The 13,407-nt window shown below is 43.5% G+C and overlaps 2 protein-coding genes across 3 annotated transcripts in view; one reads left to right on the top strand and one right to left on the bottom strand.

Moving 5' to 3' along the window:
- The window catches only part of Iars2 (isoleucyl-tRNA synthetase 2, mitochondrial), a 37,809-nt gene extending 27,272 nt beyond the window's left edge, over nt 1–10,537 (top strand). The window contains exons 17-23 of the mRNA XM_050148137.1: nt 2–127; nt 334–465; nt 3,385–3,491; nt 5,761–5,906; nt 7,363–7,553; nt 9,053–9,197; nt 9,998–10,537. Of these exons, the coding sequence (XP_050004094.1) occupies nt 2–127; nt 334–465; nt 3,385–3,491; nt 5,761–5,906; nt 7,363–7,553; nt 9,053–9,197; nt 9,998–10,140 (990 nt within the window). The 3' untranslated portion in view covers nt 10,141–10,537. The remainder of the gene's footprint in view (nt 1; nt 128–333; nt 466–3,384; nt 3,492–5,760; nt 5,907–7,362; nt 7,554–9,052; nt 9,198–9,997) is intronic.
- Nucleotides 10,538–10,760: 223 nt separating this feature from the next.
- Nucleotides 10,761–13,407, bottom strand: part of Rab3gap2 (RAB3 GTPase activating non-catalytic protein subunit 2) — a 79,960-nt gene continuing 77,313 nt past the window's right edge. For both annotated transcript variants that reach the window (XM_050148135.1, XM_050148136.1), the window contains exon 35: nt 10,761–13,281. In XM_050148135.1, the coding sequence (XP_050004092.1) occupies nt 13,132–13,281 (150 nt within the window). In that variant the 3' untranslated portion in view covers nt 10,761–13,131. The remainder of the gene's footprint in view (nt 13,282–13,407) is intronic.

Genomic DNA, 13,407 nt, shown 5'->3' with positions numbered 1-13,407 from the left:
GGATCAGAACAAAGAGCCTCCCTATGGAGCTGATGCCCTACGCTGGTGGATAGCTGAATCCAACATCTTCACTGAAGTGACCATTGGCCCCTCTGCACTCGGTGCTGCTAGAGATGACATCAACAAGGTCAGAGCTTCTCCCTGGAAGTTTATGAGACGTGCATGAAAACAAACTACATGTGACCATTTTTAATACCCCGTGTTAATTTGTTTAAAAATAGCAACACGAAAAAATGTCCATGCCTTTAATTCAGACTAATGTGTAGACCAGATAGCATATAACCATCTGTAAATAATCACATGGTTATTCACGTGTTTCTCTTACTGTCATAGCTTAGAAACACACTCCGCTTTCTCTTGGGAAATGTGACTGGTTTTAACCCAGAGACTGATTCTGTTCCTGTTGAAGATATGTACGTCATAGACCAGTATATGCTGCACTTAATTCAGGATTTTGCAACCAAGGTCAGTATACAACAGGCTTTGTCAAGTAGCGACATCAGCACCTTTTCCGTAACCTTTAGTGGACGGTTAACCTTGTTGGAAGTCATAGTTAGTGCATCCCAGAAAGTATACTGCTGTGCTCCACACAGCTCGAAGTGACTGTGATGAAACTTTTCATGTCTTTGCTGAATTATTGCTTTGTATTTCTGTGTTTTTACATTAGTGTGTGTGCACCAGAATCCATGTGTGGAGGTCAGTGAACAACTAGTGGGAGTTGGTTCTCTCCTTCCACCCTGTGGGTCCCACAGATTAGCTAAGGCTGTCAGCCTTGTAGCAGGCACCTTGCCTGTTGAGCTGTCTCATTGTCCCTACCCTAGCTTCTTTAGACTGCAGGAGGACCTGGTCACAGGCCCAAGCTTCCCTCATACCAGACTTCCAGACTTTCCTCTCAAAGATCATCTCCTGTCAGACAAGAGGAGAGATTAACAGTGACATTTTGTCTATAGTCAGGAATAGAGAGATTAACAGTGACATTGTGTCTACAGTCAGGAATAGGAGAGATTAACAGTGACATTGTATCTACAGTCGGGAATAGAGAGATTAACAATGACACTATCTACAGTCAGGAATAAGAGATTAACAGTGACATTGTATCTACAGTCAGGAATAGAGAGATTAATGGTGACATTGTATCTACAGTCAGGAATAGGAGAGATTAACAGTGACATTGTATCTATGGTCAGAAATAGAGAGATTAATGGTGACATTGTATCTACAGTCAGGAATAGGAGAGATTAACAGTGACATTGTATCTACAGTCAGGAATAGGAGAGATTAACAGTGACACTGTATCTACAGTCAGGAATAGAGAGATTAATGGTGACATTGTATTTAGTCGAGAATAGGAGAGATCAATGGTGACATTGTGTCTGCAGTCAGGAATAGAGAGATTAATGCTGGTTCTCCATTTATTTCTCCTTTTCTTCTTTTCATTTAGCCCAGGGCCCCTGTCCGAGACCTTGCCCCTCATGATCATGGTGGGTGTTCCCTCTTCAGTTAAATATCTCTGGAAACACTATCATGGATACAATAGATGTTGACCTGCTTGCTGTTTCTAAATCTTGCCCAGTTGACAATCAAGGTGAACCATCACATGGATGAGCCATGGTCTCTTTTCCCAAAATTGGCCATGTCTGGCTTTGGGGTGCCACATGTTGTAAACATACATGCCGATTTTCACTCAATGAGGGAACATTAATGAGTTCCTGGTGCTTTCCATTCTTTGCTGTTTTAAAAATGATTTGATTTAGCCAGTGAGATGACTCAGCTGATAAAGCCTGACGACTCAAGTTTGATCATCGGAACTCATGGTGGAGAGAACCAACTCCCAAAAGTTTGTCCTCTGATCTCTGTATTCATACCTGGTTGCACATACATGTGCACACGCACACCCCATAAGCACAAATACAAGTACTAAAAAAAAAATTTAATCCTCCCTCCCTTTGAGACAGAGTCATGCTGTGTAGCCCTGACTGGCCTGTAACTTGCTATGTAGACCCGACTAGATTCAAACTCAGATCCACCTGCCTCTGCTTCCCTGGGTGCTGGGAATAAAGGCATATGCCACTACACTTGACCTTAAAAAAATTAAATAAAAAATTAAAAGCAATGTGATTCTATTACTTGGACTTAGAGGTGGGGGAATAGCTTGTTGGGGGAGAGATTTTCTAGCATACACGAAGTTCTGAAGTCCCTCTTCAGCATTGCAGATTTAAAAAGCAAGCAGACCAGGGGCTGGGAAGATAGTCTGATTGGTAAAGAGGTCGCTGTACAGGCATGAGGGCCCGAGTTTGATTTCTAGAGCCCAGATCACATTTAAAACTTCAGGTGCAGCACGAGTTTGTGATTCTGGTGCTGGGACATTGAAGACAGGTGGATCTTGTAGCTCACCAGCCAGCCAGAGGAGCAGACTTGAGGTTCAGATCAGGGAGAGACCCTGTTTAAAAAGCAAGGTACATGGTTCCTGGCTCAAGCTTGACCTCTGGCATTCATATCCACATGCACCTACACATGAACATGCGTACTTATACACACAAGACAAGCAACTATGCATAAACCCTTCTTTCCATGTTCTGCTGTCATTTCCAAAGTGTAGTAGTGATTATTTTGAGTAGTCATGTCTCTAGAATGACATTCTCCAGCTTTCTTGTATTCTTGCCTGTTTTGGAAACATTTTGTTTTCTTTTTTCATGTGTGTGTATGTGTGGTATGCCTGCACGTGTATGTGCTTGTGCAAGTGTGCACGCACTGGCATGTGAGTGTGTAAGCACAAGCCTGATACTCCACCTCATTCTTTGAGGCAGGTTCTCACAATCAGATCATATCAGTTGGGCAGGTAAGCTGGCTCAGCAGGTCAGGGTGCTTCCTGTTAAGCCAGATGACCTGAGCATAGTCCCTGGGACCCACACAGTGGCAAAGAACCAACTGCAGGTTGTCCTCTGACTGCCACGTGTGACCTGTAGCTCATACACACATGACCCGGCCCCCAAATAAATGTAGTAGCAAATTTCTAAAAATAACAAGAAAAGTGAACCAATAATCATATTTAAAAATTCAAGGGAAAGTCTTATAAAAGAAAAAGAAAACCCAGAGCTCACCCCATGCTGGTTTTCAGCCAGAGTGCATCAGGGTTCCTGCTTGGCTCCATGGTGAGGCTGGCATCACAGGCGTTGCTGGAGGCCCACCATGCCCGCCCACCGTGCCCACCCAGCACTTCTTTGAGTTCTGGGCATTCATACTCTGTTTCTCACACCTGTGCAGCAAACGTGGGGGCTGAGCCATTTTCCCTGAGATGCCAGTGAAGAGCTTGCTTCACCTGTGACAATGCTTGTTTTCATTGTTCATCCCAGCTTCCAAATTTACCCTGTCTTTGTTCTCTAGATTACTGACTCATACAAACAGTATGATTTTGGGAAAGTTATCAGGCTGTTAAAAGCTTTCTATACCAGAGAACTCTCCAGCTTCTACTTCAGCATAGTCAAGGACAGGTAAGTGTGATAAGCATGCAGTCCTCAGCAACATTAAGGATGCAGTGGCCACGGTGGACAGCTGTAATTACACCCGGGATCTGGGGTCAAGGTTCACTTGTGTCCTGCCACTTTTACTAGCTTCATGGTTGCACTTACAGTGCAATCTCAGTATGTCTAGAAAATGAGACAGATAATACCTGTCCTTCTACTCCCATCACTCAGGAGGCAGAGGCAGAAGGCTCTCTGAGTTCAAGAGCAGCCTAGTTGGGCTGGAGAGATGGCTCAGAGGTTAAGAGCATTGCCTGCTCTTCCAAAGGTCCTGAGTTCAATTCCCAGCAACCACCTGGAGGCTCACAACCATCTGTAATGGGGTCTGGTGCCCTCTTCTGGCCTGCAGGCATANCCATCAGTTTTTGAGTCACTGGTCTCCACTCCTAGGTCATCATATAGGGACATCTTTTTGGTTTAATGCCGGCCTTGCGAGACGATTCTGCCCATGGGCCACGGCGGCCGCAGCGCGGAGCCCGGCTGCCCTGCCCGGAAGCCCGCCGACCGCCGGTGCCCGCCGCGGCGCCGACCCTCCGCCGATTCCCCTGAGAAGCAATTTAAATAGGCCCATAACCCTTAAGGAAATAGAGACAGTCATCAAAATACTCCCAAGCAAAACAAACAAACAAAACAAAACAAAATAAAAAACCAAACAAACAAAAACCCAGGGCCAGATGGTTTCAGCACAGCTTTCTACCATAATTTCAAAGAAGAGCTAATACCAATACACCTCAAATTGTTCCACACAATAGAAACAGAAGTGTCATTATCAAATTCCTTTTATGAGGCTACAGTTACCCTTATACACAAACCACACAAAGATAAAACTAAGAGAATTATAGACCAATCTTCCTCAAGAACACTGATGCAAAAATACTCAATAAAAGCCAGGCAGTGGTGTCACACTTTTAATCTCAGCACTTGGGAGGCAGAGGCAGGTGAATCTCTATGAATTTGAGGCCAGCCTGGTATAGTTCCAGGACAGATCCCAAAGCTGCAGAGAAACCCTGTCTCAAAACAAACAAACAAACAAACCAACCCACAAAACAAAAACAGACAACAAACAAAAACAAAACCAACAACAATAAAAAAAAAAAAAAACCTCAATGAAATACTGGCAAACTGAATTCAAGCACACAACAAACAAATCATCCACCATGATCAAGTGAGCTTCATTCCAGAGATGCATTGATGGTTCAACATATGAAAATCTGGGGGCTGGAGAAATGGCTCAGTGGTTAAGAACATTTCTTCCAAAGGTCTTGAGTTCAATTCCCGGCAACCACATGATGGCTCAGAACCATCTGTAATGAGGTCTGGTGCCCTCTTCTGGCCTGCAGACATACACACAGACAAAATAGTGTATACATAATAAATAAATAAATAAATAAATAAATAAATAGATAAATAAATAAATATTAAAAAAAAAAAAAAGGCCAGCCTAGTCTACAAAGAGTTCCACACCAGGCCAGCCAGGGTAAGACCTGTATCAAAACCTGCCGCTCATGTGCTTGCTTCCCATTCCAGTGAGTGACAGCTGCTGGTAGGTGAACACCATGTTGTCCTCGAGGGCCGACCCAGGACTAGGCAGCCATTTGTGTAACGACACTGGCTTTCACAGTGCTCCCACAAACAGCTGAAGGATAGGGCTTGGTGACTAGTTTGGCATGAGCTGTCAACCCCAGCCTGTCATACAGCATCTCAGCAGCTTGGCCATAGGTTTACAACTCATTCTTTGCCTGAAAACCCTAATGGCACCATTGGGGATAGGGGTCATTTAAGTGCTGCCAGTTACTTTAGTGGTTGTGTGCAAACAGTGATCTAGACTGTCGTCCATCTTAATGTCAGAGTTGGACAAAGCATGAGGAAACAGGTACATCTTTTTTTTTTTTTCCTTTGGTTTTTTTGAGACAGGGTTTCTCTGTAGTTTTGAAGCCTGTCTTGGAACTTGCTCTATAACCCAGGCTGGCCTCAAACTCAGAGATCCGCCTTGAAGCCTGTCTTGGAACTTGCTCTATAACCCAGGCTGGCCTCAAACTCAGAGATCCGCCTGCCCCTGCCTCCTGAGTGCTGGGATTAAAGGCGTGCCACCAGCACCTGTGAAACAGGTACATCTTAAGAGAGTGAAATGGGATAGAGGAGAAGCGTCCAAACGCAGCTTGAAGTAGTCGTAGTGTCAGCCCCGTGTGCCCAGGCCAGGCAGCACGTGTGTCAGCTGCTGAGGAGGCTGTTCTTCCAGGCTCTACTGTGAAAGCCAGAAGGATCCCAAACGACGCTCCTGTCAGACCGCACTAGCAGAAATTCTGGACGTGTTGGTCCGTTCTTTTGCCCCAGTTCTTCCTCACTTGGCAGAAGAGGTGTTCCAGCACATCCCCTATGTCAAAGGTAAGTACAGCTGCTCCCTGCATGGGAAGGGACGAGGCAGGGATTGGCCTGCAGTGCACCTACAGTGTCATTGTGATGAGATTCATTGGTCCTTCAGTCTGCTCTGTGCCTTCTTGCAGGAGTCAGGGCTGCCTCTCTGCTTTCTGAGATGTATTAAATACTTGACAATATTGAGAAATCACTTTTGATTAAATGTGTTTATAATGTTCCAAAGTGTATTTATAACTTTTTGTTTGTTTTTGAGACAATGTTTCTCTGTATAGTTCTGCTTGTCCTGGAACTCACTTTGTGGACCAGGCTGGTCTTGATATCAGAGATCTACCTGCCTCTGACTCCTAAGTACAGGGATTAAAGGTGTGAGCCACCGCTGCCCGGCTGTATTTTAAGCTGTATTCAAGCAAAATACAATGTTTTTTAGAGAATACTTTTATGTTATGGTAGAAGGAATAGTGGTCTGTGTTCCTGCTGCCCAGCTCCCGGCCACCTGGCTAGCTTTACACCCAAAATAACAACACACAAATTATATTCTTTTAAACACTGCCTGGCCCATTATCTCTAGCCTCTTACTGGCTAACTCTCACATCTTGATTTGACCCATTTCTAATAATCTGTGTAGCACCACAAGGTGGTGGCTTACTAGAAAAGATTCAGCATGTCTGACCTGGCAGCTGGCTCCATGGCATCTGACCCAGAGAGGAAAGGCATGGCGATTGCCTCACTTCCCTCTTCCTCCCAGCATTCTGTTCTGTCTACTCCACCCACCTAAGGGCTGGCCTATCAAATGGCCAAGGCAGTTTTTTATTAACCAATGAAATCAACACAAAACTGTAGTGTGCAGCATAGAGCCACACCTGATGGAGATGTATAATCAACTCCTATGGCTAAAGTCTGACTTACGCCTGATCACGCAATGATCATAAGCTGCTTGCATATGCTTGGGCCTATGGGCAGTGCCCACCTGGCAATCCGAGATTGGCAGCCCATGCCTACTTAAGGGCTGGGAGAGGTTTGCCCGGGGAGAGAGGTAGGTAAGAGAGAGGGGAAGAGAGAGAGAAAGTGAATAAAGTCCTGGAATAAACTGCAATGAGAAGAGCTCCGGTGGTCGTGTCTTCCTTGCTGGACGCAGGTGGCTGTGACACAAAACAGAAGACCCTCCCACATCAGTTAGGTTTTTTTTCCCTCCTGGTTTTATTCCCATAGAAAGCTAGAACTTATGGGGATGCTGGGTGGAGTCATGAGGAACAAGAGTTCATACTTCTGCTTTGAGACTTTTATGTTTATGTATTTATAATGTGTACCTCTTACTTGTGGATCTTGAGAACAGCACACTTGTTCACTGAACTTCACATCCTGTGTAACAATCCTGTCTCTCGTGAGTGAAATCTCCATTGGTCAAAGCTTATATGCTGTCTAGACTATTTATACCTCGGTTCACTTTCCTTTTTTTCTTTTCTAGAACCTAAGAGTGTTTTTCGCACTGGCTGGATTAACACAAGCTCTATCTGGAAGAAGCCAGGACTGGAGGAGGCAGTGGAGAGTGCGTGTGCCATGCGAGATTCCTTTCTGGGCAGCATCCCTGGCAAAAATGCTGCCGAGTATGAGGTTATCATCGTGATTGAGCCTGGGTTACTGTTTGAGATCATGGAGGTATGTGTAACGGATGAAGTTGTGTGAAATACGCCCTTCTGAAATGGTGGGAGCATTGAAGCTTTACCTGAAATCTCTTTTTCTCAAATGTCTAAGACCTTGTATTAATCTAGAAACTCAGATTTCAGTCTTGCAACACTGAACTGTTCCCTGCTCTCAACTTGGGACACATGCAGGGCGATTTAGGTCAGTGTCAGACATGCTTGGCAGAAGTGTCAGGTTACATGAAAACCGGGAGTTTTACACTAAAGGCCTGGGCTTTTGGAAATTTTGTTTATCTGGGTCATGTTCCAAAAATGAGTTCTTGATGGACAGTGTTGTTGCACACCTTTAATCCCAGCACTCAGGAGGCAGAGGCAGGCAGATCTTTGTGAGTTCAAGTCCAGCCTGGTTTATAGAGTGACTTCCAGGACAGCCAGGGCTGTCTCAAAAAACAAAATGAACCAAAACCGAGTTCTCTTTAATTTCATGAGAACCAGGGACAGCAGATCACATTTCTCCAGACTTCAATCGTGTTTTAATTTCCGCAGGTCCCATCAGAGTGTTCTCCTTGGGCCTCTTAGGGACTAATTGGTTAGGTGTAATGCACTGTCCTGAGCTTTGTGTCTAATTCAAATTCCTAGGAAAAGGACTGTCAGTGAATTTTTTTTTTTTAAGTTTTATTAGTATCAGTCTGGGGCTGGAAAGGTGTTAAAAGCATTGCTAATCTAGTGGGGGACCTGAGTTCAGTTCCCAGCATCCACCTAGTGGCCCACATCTACATTTCAATAAAGTTTCAGGGGATCCAACACCCTCTTTTGGCCCTAGGTCTGCATGTATTACATATATATACATACAGCAACACTCATGCACATAAAATACTCTACAAAAGTCTCTACAAATAAAAGTAACCATCTTATTTTGGTTGATAAACTCAACTTAAACATTTGAAGAATTGAGAGTTGAAGTCATTACAATTTATGACATTGTTGGCAATGGTAAGAATAGATGATGGCCATTGTGGTATGCTGCACAGCATAGTTCTGGTTTGCTGTCATCCTGACAGCTACCCCACCTCTCCCCTGCATACACACATGCTCATGTGCCAAATTATCTGAGTCTCATGTTTTCATTTTTAAAGGAATATTTAAATTAATTCAAACTCATCTTGAAGATCAAAATTACAAAGGAAAAAAATATTGAAAGTGCTTATCAGCAGGCCTTGTCACTGTGGAAAGTCTGTAGTATTCAGATTGCCGCCGTGTGCTGCACTGAAAGCAGGTCCTTATTATTTACAGTATCTTAGTCCCTCCTATTAGAGGAACGAGGCTCTTAAAAAGATGGCAGAATTTTGGGTAACTTAATCTCTTACTCGTTGCAAACTAAATCTAATAAACACCATATAGATCTGGACTTGAGTGGAGCCATAGTTTTCAAAGTGAAGCAAAGTGTATCCTCCAGTACAACCCTAAAGCTGATGGTGAGATGTGAATTGAACAGTGGTTTCACGTGCATTCCAGATGCTCCAAGCTGAGGAGACCTCAAGCACGTCTCAGCTGAATGAACTAATGATGGCCTCCCAGACAACACTGCTGGCTCAGGAGCCGCGGGAGAGAGCTGCGGATGGGATTGAGCTCACAGGGACATTCCTCATCAATCTAGAGGGTGAGAGCAGCGAGCAAGGACTGAAGCTGTCCGTGGCGCTGGCTTACTGTAATGACAGTCTGAGCCAGCTCTCGGGGCTCCAGGAATTGAAGTCAAGCCCCTAGGGAGAGTTCCTCCTCACCCACTGAGTCACCATGAGTCTTTTTCCTTCTTGTGTTGTCCTCTGATTTATAGTGCCTAAAACTGTCCAGATCCACTACCCTTCCTATGTAGACTCTAAAATTTCCTTTTATGAATATCCAGAATTAAAACACTGCTAGCCACTCTTACAGAGGGTTTGGTAAGATTTACTGGAGTGTCTATCACAGGACTCTGCACTGTCTACAGAGCTCCTTCACCTCGACTCCTCCTCATTGACTGGAATGGTGCATGGAGAGTGGTTTCTTCTGCGTACCTAAAGTTCTAGTGGCATTGCCAGTCTCTATAACATGGCATTTTAACAGCTTTAGTTCCAGTACTGAGGAGGCCTCACTCTGTGAGGGCAAGGCTACATATATAGACTCCTCTTTAAAAAAAAAAAAAAAAAGGCACAAAAGAAAATCTGAATCAGCTGTGTATCTAGGTCAAGAACAGGGCCAGCTCTAAGCAATACAGGACTCTGAGTTGGATGAGAAGCAGTTGGTCTGTCATCTGTTCTTCGATCCTGTGTTATTGATAATTGAATGTTATGGGGCAAAACCTGGGCCATGCTAGAAAGGAGGGAGGAAGAAACCTTGGGAAGGAGCGCCCGCTGGACCGCGGAGGAATGACAGTGCAAGCTGAACGTGTGCTTAATGAGATGCTCTGTGTATCTTTTCAAGGTGGTGATATTCGTGAGGAGTCTTCGTATAAAGTCATTGTCGTACCAACTGCCAAAGAAAAGTGCCCTCGATGTTGGAAGCACACCGCCGAGACTGCAGATACTCTCTGTCCTCGGTGTGCAGAGGTCATTGGTGCAAAATAACATTCTGATGTTAACAGCTCCCTGAGCAAGAACCCTCCTCAGTGCTGATTAGAACCCTAGAAAGAAATCCAAGGTTTTAGGTAAGGACTGGAAGAGTAAATGGTAAAAGAGAAAGATAGGGGTAAAAGAATATTAAAGAGTATTTCCTGTAACTAAAAGATTTATATATATGCACATATACACACAAACATACATGGAAATACATATATGAAGACATACATGTATACAGAGCAGACAGACACACACTCACACTCATGATGGACTTCTTCAGAGTCAGGCACTGAATATGGTTACTTTCAGTGTGGCCAAACAGAAATGTTTTATATTTTATTGAAACTTTTTTGACTCAGTATTTAAGTTTTATAATGTCTGAAAATAAAGGCATTCTGAGAAACTCCCAACTGGCGGTGGTGAAGTTACGGATTATGAAGAGCTTGTAACTTTGCAGGGGAGTGGAAGAGTCCTGTGCCCACACAAGGTGAAGGGGTCAGTTCATTTTGCACATTAGCAAACATCTGGTTTCTAAGGCAGCAGGATTTTGGAACGTACTGTGAAGATCATCATCAAACTTATTCAAGAGGGGAAAAATCTTTGTCTTACATGTATGAATGTCGAGGAAATAACATAAAAGCTGAACATTTATTTCACTAATATACATAAGTTCACAATAATGAAGACAGACAATAATGGTATGTACAGAATTCACTACTTACAATACATTGACAGTAGACAAATTATAGAGCATTTTGTGAGCAATCCAATACTGGATTGATCGTTCAAGGATGGCTAATCTAAGCAGAATCTAGCTGCCTCGTAAACCCATCCCTGTGAGGTGAGAGGGCTTTCACTATTGCTGTAGTGCACTGTAATACTTGTTTCTTCATGAAATGGACCATAGCAACTTCTAAGTGAATGCTGTAATCAATGTAAGCTTATTGTTACCAAGTCTTAGTTAGCTATGATTTTAAATCATATTTTAAAAAGCTTTTTAAGTATGGCAGGCTTCACACCGTATATGACCTCTTGTGTCTCTTGGCTAAAGTGGGAAGAAAGCATGGGAAACCTGGTGCTATGTAACGTACTGCTGTATCTACATCACCCCGGCCCTCCACATCTACATCTAAGCACAGCCTGGGTAGAGAAGTTAGGATTGTCTGAACACTTTCATTAGCAGGGTAAAAAAGTGTATAACTGTAAGGGAGAGAAGGGGGTATCTAGGGAAACACTACTGGTTAAGGGCATACGCCATGCCCTTGTTGCAGGGACACCTGCCCCGTTAGAACCTAATTCCTTTATTTGTGGCACTTTGTTGTTAGAGAATGGGTATATAAATGTTAATTTTTCTTTATCAGATTTATTTTAAAAGCTCTTAGTAAAGTAGAATATTTTACTGCCTTTATTAAACTCAGGATTTAGTTTTTAAATTCTATGTGTATTACATTTTTTGGTGACAAATCTAACTTAGAGACTTAATTTGTGTTCTAATTCTCTTATGTGATCTACCAGAGTATATTTAGCCAATTTTATCCTCAAAAAATACAAGCTATCCCCTGCCCAAAACAAGTAAAAGGACCATTAGCAGTGTCCACTCTGTCCAGCGTCTTCCAGAGTACTCAGGGCCCGGGGAGCACGGGCCTCCTAGGACTCTGGAAAGGGAGGTATCATGTCAGTCAAGCTGTGCTCACAGAGATCGCAGCACGCAGCTCCTCACAGCCACCTGGGCAACACGGGAACATTTCTCTTAGTGAAATCCAACAGCGTTAGTTTTAGCCAGCCACGATCTTAGATCTGACTTTTTAATGGAAAAGAATTCACATTTGTGTTATGTTTAGGTTCAGATTTTTACTAGGTGTCCCTGAAGGACATTCTCAACCTTCACAATGGTGGAGTTGCCTTCTTCCCTCTATTGGAATGATTACTGTGACAGCTGTGACCATGGCAGTCACCACAGTTGCACTGTATGGCTACATTCCAGAGATAGTCTCACCGCAGTAAGTACTTGCTGGTCTGCAGAGCCAAGCACTGGCCAGCCCGGGGTAGGTGGGTTTGACTCACACATCTGTTTAGCGCTTGGCCTGCTCTAGACACTACAGACTACAGAACTGGCTGTAGTTTGTCCTCTCCACCCAGTTGTGAGGTAGGTTTGCTAAGGCTGTCACAGCACGAAGCATGTTCTCTGTCCTTCTCCTAGGACAGGCAACATGACCACGTCCCAGAAACGGACATTTTGAACACTTGGAAGAAAAATAAAGTTGGACTTTAAATATTTTAGAATCTTTGCTTTGTTCTTTTTTTTACATATAAGTCTTACAAGATAATACATTATTTACAATGATCTGATGTGGATACAATTTTGGAACTTGACAAAAATAAGAGTAAATCTTGATTTACATTATAGTTGATTTTGATGCTTTGTTCACATCTCTGATTCCCAATTCTGGCAAGTACAGCAGGCCCGGGGTCCTTCTCCAGCCATTTCTCAAAGCCATTTCTCCTCTGATGGCAGCAGCACCCCAGGATAGGAAGCAGTCAGCACCCAGAGCTCCCTGCCATCAAACATAAGGACATTTCTGCATGTTCTAAAGGGCTGTGGGCGAATCTCTGGCATGCTGACGGAAGCTGTGTGGACACTTCATCCCCACAGGAGACATCTGGATATGAACTGGGATACTACAGTAAGAATGAAATCTGCAAATTATAATCAGTTACAATACAAAGTCTAACAATAAAGCTGCTTATCTGAATGAAAAAATAACAGTAAAGCATCTGTATTCATTATAGCCCAGTTAATGTATTTTATCTTCAGTCTCAACTGAAGAAAGCGAATTTAGCCAGGATTGCACTTTTTAAAAGTAATATATTTATTTATTATACAAAAAAAAAAACAAAAACAAAAAACAAACAAAACAAAAAACCCTCCAAAAAGTTCCAGATCTTGCTGTGTAAAGTGACATGCAGTGATTGGTGTGGTCGCAGGACTTTGGACTACTGTCATAAAGTAGCCATGGCTTCCACAGCTTCGATGAGGTGTAAGGCCAGGCTGTACTGCCCGTGCTTCTCTGGCAGGAGCTCCATTACTTTGTGCACTAGTTTAGCTGTTGTGGCGATTGGCACATCAGTGTTCTGAAGATCCTGGGTGTTCTGCGAACGGGACACAAAACTCCTTTAGTTTCATGCAAACAATAATTGTGACTGCCTTAAGCTTTATTATGAGAGTTCTCCCACTAAAGACATTCCTTGCTGTGAATTCACCAAAGGAAGGTCACC

This window comes from Alexandromys fortis, unplaced genomic scaffold (assembly GCF_014885135.2).
Source record: "Alexandromys fortis isolate MF-2015 unplaced genomic scaffold, M_Fortis_MF-2015_v1.1 scaffold_62, whole genome shotgun sequence".
NCBI classification, from domain to species: domain Eukaryota; kingdom Metazoa; phylum Chordata; class Mammalia; order Rodentia; family Cricetidae; genus Alexandromys; species Alexandromys fortis.
This window is presented reverse-complemented; position numbering and strand designations above follow the sequence as displayed.